General features: G+C 31.8%; 1 protein-coding gene across 1 annotated transcript; it reads left to right on the top strand.

Moving 5' to 3' along the window:
* The first annotated feature begins 2,160 nt into the window (after positions 1-2,160).
* LOC149894257 (uncharacterized) lies at positions 2,161-5,326 on the top strand. The gene has a single exon (XM_090076192.1). The coding sequence runs from the start codon at positions 4,160-4,162 to the stop codon at positions 5,240-5,242; it is 1,083 nt and encodes a 360-aa protein (XP_089932318.1). The 5' UTR covers positions 2,161-4,159; the 3' UTR covers positions 5,243-5,326.
* Positions 5,327-7,353: the final 2,027 nt, after the last annotated feature.

The following is a 7,353-nucleotide window of genomic DNA, read 5'->3' as shown; positions in this document are numbered from 1 at the left end:
CAAATATTGCCTGGGGAAGTACAGGTAAAAGTAAGTTGCAACGTCTTTACCGCCATCAGAAACATGCAATGCGAGTAATATATTTTTTAAATCGTTTTTCAAACACAAAATCTTTATTCAAAGGTATGAATGTATTAAACGTTTATGAACTAAACTTGTATAATACTTTATGTTTTACGTTTTGTTGTGTGAACAACCATTTATTAAATGTTTTTAAAGATCTATTTACCTTTAAAGTAAAGAATAAATATAGTTTGCGAAATAAAAACTATTTTAAAGAACCCTTTTGTCAAACAAAGCTTAAACAGTTTTGTATAGATTATCGAGCACCTTATCTCTGGAATAAAATTGTCCAGCCTAATTTAAATTCATCTATCTCTTTTTCTGTTTTTAAAAATAAGTTCAAGAATATTATTTTTCCACGGATAATATATTGAAATATTTTTGAGATGTTATTCTAACTATTTTTCAAATCTTTTGAACAATATTTTGTTATAAACTGTATTATATGGTCTAAAAGTTATATTGTAATTTTTTATTAGGTTCTGGCGACAAGATCAATATGATCTTCTTCCAGATTCCAAGTTTATATATTTATATTACATGTAAATCACGACATGTAAATAATGTAAACTAAAATAAAAATAAAATAAAATAAAATAAAAATAAATGTTTTATGATACATAAATGTTTTATGATACATAAATGTTTTATGATATATATAAATATATATCATAAATCAATGATCTTTTACCTAAAAACAATAAAAAAAAAACACTAGCTCACTAGATTTTCAGAAAAGATCACCCCCAAATCAAATTTAGGTATCGCCATAGAATACAATTATTATAGCCCACCTGTTAGCAATATAATTAATGCTGCTGCACTTTATGCGTCTTGTAGTCATGGTAACGTTGTGACTTGACCTAATGGAGCAGGCTGTGGAACTTTGTAAGTAGTTCTAGATTTGTTTAAACACTCTGGAAATATGTAGATTGTTCTAGAACTACTGACCGAGACTATATAAGCGAGTTCTGCACTAGTTTTTTGTTGTTGTTGTCGAATGACTAATTGATAATGTTAAGAGAGCGATATAGAGACAGATAATCTTTTAATTGGGGCTGACAAATTGATTAAGCGGATATTATTTGATGATTATTAAATACTGTTACTGGATTTACGCGCCTGCGATACTGATATAGTTAAAAGTATATGCTTTATTTACATAAATCAAATATAACATTAAAAACAATCAGTATGTATTTATTTACTTTATGATTTTTGTCTTTCGATTTGATAAAACTTTATAGACAAATGTCGCACAAGAAAAGTTTTAGCACTGCAGAAAAGAACAAGAACATTTGGGCCAAAAATCTGATAAAACTTCAGTAGTCGCATAAAAGAAGGGGCGCCGTGCCTTCACAAGAATTTTCACTCGTAGAAAAAGGCAGAATTCCACTTAAAAGGCAAATAGTTGGGCGATTTCAGTTTCTTGGAGCTGAAATCAAAGGACGAAAGAATAGCGAACATTTCCAAAGAAGTTCAAAGTTTATAGAAGAATAAATTAAATTTTTCTCATGTATCAGATCAAGAAATACCAGCAAAACTTTCATGTGTGTTAAAAACTTACGATGAATGTGTTAAACAAGGAAAATATGACACATTAGACGAACTGTTTGATATCACAAAAGCTAACAAAGCTTAGTTGTCAGCTGAAGATGAACAACCTATTATCTACAAGTAGAAAGTTGATGAAAAGTTGGTTATTTCACCTGTAAAGAAGTAGGCAAGGAAACAATTCATTCTTCAAAGAATAGAAAATTACCCGACAAACCATCTACATCAGTATCATGCGATCTCTCATCTAATGATAGTGATAAGGAGTCTGGTATGTCTAAAGCTATAGAAAGTGAATATGAAAACGATGATGATGACGATGGCGAGTATACTTGCCCACCAAAAAGGAAACATAACAAGAGTAAAGTTCCCGTGAACTTAGTGACATCAATAAGAGTATCAATATGAAAAGCTGCCAAAACTTGCAAGCAATTGGCACTCCTTGAAGTTATATAGTAATATAATACTTTTTAATGTGTTTATATAATAAATATATATATATATATATATATATAATATAAACACATACTTACAAAATTTTTTTTGTTCTTTTTTTTCATGTCTTGTTGGTTCTGCATACGACCATTTCGTCAAGACATTGTTGTGTTTCTGTTTTGTTCGGGGTTAGTGATTTTTCTACGTATAGTCTTTTTGTGAGGAGGGTTGTGAAGTGTTCTAGTGAGTTTTTCTTTTCGTTGTATATTGTTAGTGCGTTTCTGACGTATTGTGCAGTTTCGTAGAATGTTTCAATGATTATTACTCCGATTCCGTGTTTGTTGTCGTCAAAGCATAGTAGGAAGAATCGGAGTTTGTTTTGGAATGTCCCGTTAGGGTATATTTTTTAAAGTATATCAATTGTTTTTCGACAGAGGGTCTGTGTGTCTCGGCATGCGTAGAACCAGTATTCTGGTGTTTCGGTGGCTGTTGCGCAGCGTTGACACGTGTTGGAGATGTTCTATTTGTGCATTCTGTCGACTGATGGTACTTTTCTGTGTATGTATTTGTAGATCATGTCTGTGACTTTGTTGTTTTGTTCCGTTTTTTTAGGTTCCTAAACTTTCGTTCCCATGTTTTTATGTCGATTTGTAGTCTTTCGGTTGTGTTGTCGTTCGTTTATCTTAGGTATCTGTATCTCAGGTATATCATATTGAGTTGAATATGTGTTTTGTTGCTATTTCGGTTAACGGTGTCGGCCTCTCGTTGATTAGTATTTCGTTCGTGTGGTGTTGGTGCGGGTATCTTTGGGTGGTGTTGTTTATTTTTTCTTTCCAGTCGGTCGGGATTCTGTTTGTTATTTCGTTGAGAGTTTCGTCTGTGATGTTTGTTTGTGGAGCCGTTAGAAAGCCTTGTGCGAAGACTTTGCCCACGTCGGATAGTATTATGACATTTTTCTTCGTTTCTGCATTGGGTTTCGGCAGTGGTGGGATAGGGTTTGTCGGTGTTTGTTTTGTCTTCTTGTTGGTATAGTAGAATAGAGGTTGGTTTAGTACTCCTTCTATGGTGTCAGGTCTCATTAATTTGTTTTTGGTCAGTTCGCTCCATGCTTTTAGCATGTGTTGGTATATTTTCGGGAGCGCTTTCATGCCTGTTGCAGTGATGTACGTTAGTAACGCGTGTTTGCTTTGTTGACCAACTCGGTATTTATTGAGGAAGTAGTTGGCGGTGTGTGTCCAGGGTGCGTTGTGTTGTCCACAGTATTTTTGTTGCCTGTAGTGAGTCAAATTTTGTTTGGATATCTGTCAGGTCTAGGCCTCCGCCTTTTGTTGGTTGTTGTAGCTGTTTCCTGTTTATATTTGTTTTTCTGCTGTCCCACTAGTAGTTGTGTATTGTGGAGTTGTTTAATTGTTTCTTTTTCAGGCAGTGGAAGTACTTGTGCGGTGTGCCACATTCTGCTGATCACGAGCGAGCTGAGGACCGGCACTCTGCCCTTTATTTAGTTTATATTTGTCCCACGCGTGGATCGAATTCTCCATCTTTTGTATGATGGGAGTCCAGTTCAGTTGGGTTTCGTCGTGTCTGTCTCTGTTGAATGTAATTCCTAGGGTTTTTAGGTGCCAACCCAGATGCCTTGGCATTTTTTCCTGTTCAGTTTGGTCACTGTAGCGTGTTCAAAATCCTCCAGCAGTGAATTGAGTTTTTGGAGTGAGTTCAGGGGTTACTTTCGTTTCCTCTTTGTTGACTGTAATGACTTTGATGCCCTTGATCTGTTCGACGTCGAAATTAAACAATATCTGCATTTATTTTAGGTTCCTCATCAGCTAGAAAACTATTTCCTCCAAACCCATCAATTAGTATAAAAGAACTTGTTCAAGTTCAGGCAAACACAGGGCTTTCAAACAATGGCATCAAGAGACTAGCTGCTACAATTAATCAGTCAACTTCACAACATATTGTTGAGAAAAACTATGCTGTAAAATTTGATGCAGTTAGTAAGCAGCTTTCTCACCATTTTACGAGTTCATTGATTAAAGATCATGCTGGATGTGGAAGGACTGTCATTCATTGCAAGGACTTCAAAGAGCTTAAAAATGAACTCATTTCTATGAGAAGCACATCAAACAATCATATTGTGAAAGTTGGAATTGACGGTGGGGGAGGATTCCTGAAAGTAAGCCTTGGAATTATTGAATTAAATCGTGAACCTAACACTCCCCCAGCAAAACTCAATTGCACAAACAAGTTTTTCAAGGACACTGGAGTTAAGCGGCAACTTATTATTGCTGTCTCTGAGGACCTGCAAGAAAACTACTCAAATGTGTCTCAAATTTTCGAATTGATCAATATGAGAGACCAAGATTTTGTTTTGTCCTGTGACCTAAAACTGGCAAATATAATTTGTGGTCTCCAAGCACACTCAAGTGCACACCCCTGCACCTGGTGTGAGTCAAGTGCAAAGGACCTTTTAAATCAAGGAAAATTAAGAACTTTCCAATCTCTTGATCAGAATGTCTCACTTTTCAATGCAGCAGGATCAAACATCAAAAGAGCTCGTGATTACATGAATGTTGTTCATTCTCCTGTATTTGATCTTGCTGGTGGCACATTAGTTTTGGACTTCATACCGCCAATGGAGTTGCATCTCCTTATTGGTGTTTTCAATCATCTCTTTGCTGCCCTACTAAAAGTTTTCCCTCAAGGAACTCTTTGGACTGATTCACTGCACATTAAACAACAGCCTTATCATGGAGGGCATTTTGCAGGAAATGAGTGCAGGAAGCTGCTAAAAAATATTGATCTTCTGCAATCTATTGTCGAGAAACACCCATGCTATGCTGCAATACCATTAGTTGATGTATTTCGAAAATTCAATGCAGTAGTGTCTGCCTGTTTTGGATGCGTTCTTGATCCAAGTTATGTACAAAAAATTGAAGCTTTCAGAGTGGCTTATGTGGCACTGCAAAATGTTTCTGTGACACCCAAGGTTCATGCTGTATTTTTTCATGTGAAAGATTTCATTGACAAACACGGCCAAGCTCTCGGACTTTACTCAGAACAAGCAACAGAGGCAATGCATCACAACTTTCAAGTGCATTGGCAAAGGTACAAACGACCTAACCATCATCCTGAATACAGTAAAAAGTTGCAATGCTGCCTTGTGGACTTTAATAGTAAACATTGCTTGTGAAAAGAGCCATTTTAGAATGATTTTTTCTTGTATTAGAATATTTATTTTAAAGCATAATTTTCATTTTAGATACACGATAAACTCTCAGAATATGTCTTTTTGTTTCCCTAGTTCATATTTATTGGAATAACCTATATTTTGTACTATATTCTGTCGGTTTTTGACGGAAAACTCGAAAATTATGGTTTGTCGGTTAAAACTGAAATTTGGCTTCTAAAAAAAAAAAATAAAAAAAAAAAAAAAAAAAAAATCTTGTCGGTAAAATTTGTTTTTTTCATTTTCACCCCCCCCCCCCCCACGTCTTTGTCGTTCGGTATGGCCCTGTCAATAACTTGCCAGGACGTTGTAATTTGATTTTAATACTTATATCCAAGTGATCCCCATAGTGTGGGCTATCATTCCACAAAAGGGTTTTCTCGGGTCATGAATATATAAAAGTAGCTTTTTCAAAAATTGATAGCAAGCTTCAAGATCTTTATATAATTAAATATCAATAACTGAAGCATCAGAACCTTTTTGGTGCTTCCAGCCAAGATTTAAGAAACAGGAGCTGATAGTCAAAAATAAATTGTTTTCACTAAATAAGAATCAAGTAAATCTTCTTTAAATAAGAATCAAGTAAATCTTCTTTAAATAAGAATCAAGTAAATCTTCTTTAAATAAGAATCAAGTAAATCTTCTTTAAATAAGAATCAAGTAAATCTTCTTTAAATAAGAATCAAGTAAATCTTCTTTAAATAAGAATCAAGTAAATCTTCTTTAAATAAGAATCAAGTAAATCTTCTTTAAATAAGAATCAAGTAAATCTTCTTTAAATAAGAATCAAGTAAATCTTCTTTAAATAAGAATCAAGTAAATCTTCTTTAAATAAGAATCAAGTAAATCTTCTTTAAATAAGAATCAAGTAAATCTTCTTTAAATAAGAATCAAGTAAATCTTCTTTAAATAAGAATCAAGTAAATCTTCTTTAAATAAGAATCAAGTAAATCTTCTTTAAATAAGAATCAAGTAAATCTTCTTTAAATAAGAATCAAGTAAATCTTCTTTAAATAAGAATCAAGTAAATCTTCTTTAAATAAGAATCAAGTAAATCTTCTTTAAATAAGAATCAAGTAAATCTTCTTTAAATAAGAATCAAGTAAATCTTCTTTAAATAAGAATCAAGTAAATCTTCTTTAAATAAGAATCAAGTAAATCTTCTTTAAATAAGAATCAAGTAAATCTTCTTTAAATAAGAATCAAGTAAATCTTCTTTAAATAAGAATCAAGTAAATCTTCTTTAAATAAGAATCAAGTAAATCTTCTTTAAATAAGAATCAAGTAAATCTTCTTTAAATAAGAATCAAGTAAATCTTCTTTAAATAAGAATCAAGTAAATCTTCTTTAAATAAGAATCAAGTAAATCTTCTTTAAATAAGAATCAAGTAAATCTTCTTTAAATAAGAATCAAGTAAATCTTCTTTAAATAAGAATCAAGTAAATCTTCTTTAAATAAGAATCAAGTAAATCTTCTTTAAATAAGAATCAAGTAAATCTTCTTTAAATAAGAATCAAGTAAATCTTCTTTAAATAAGAATCAAGTAAATCTTCTTTAAATAAGAATCAAGTAAATCTTCTTTAAATAAGAATCAAGTAAATCTTCTTTAAATAAGAATCAAGTAAATCTTCTTTAAATAAGAATCAAGTAAATCTTCTTTAAATAAGAATCAAGTAAATCTTCTTTAAATAAGAATCAAGTAAATCTTCTTTAAATAAGAATCAAGTAAATCTTCTTTAAATAAGAATCAAGTAAATCTTCTTTAAATAAGAATCAAGTAAATCTTCTTTAAATAAGAATCAAGTAAATCTTCTTTAAATAAGAATCAAGTAAATCTTCTTTAAATAAGAATCAAGTAAATCTTCTTTAAATAAGAATCAAGTAAATCTTCTTTAAATAAGAATCAAGTAAATCTTCTTTAAATAAGAATCAAGTAAATCTTCTTTAAATAAGAATCAAGTAAATCTTCTTTAAATAAGAATCAAGTAAATCTTCTTTAAATAAGAATCAAGTAAATCTTCTTTAAATAAGAATCAAGTAAATCTTCTTTAAATAAGAATCAAGTAAATCTTCT

Source organism: Hydra viridissima, unplaced genomic scaffold, assembly GCF_058129835.1.
Source record: "Hydra viridissima isolate aposymbiotic clone 2 unplaced genomic scaffold, HvirCarnegie_v1 scaffold_1, whole genome shotgun sequence".
Lineage (NCBI taxonomy): Eukaryota > Metazoa > Cnidaria > Hydrozoa > Anthoathecata > Hydridae > Hydra > Hydra viridissima.
Note: the sequence above shows the minus strand (reverse complement) of the source record. Positions and strands in the feature narration are given on the sequence as shown.

Coding starts and splice junctions, on each gene's coding strand:
- LOC149894257 (XM_090076192.1), top strand. CDS start 4,160: ATGAGAAGCACATCAAACAATCATATTGTGAAAGTTGGAATTGACGGT.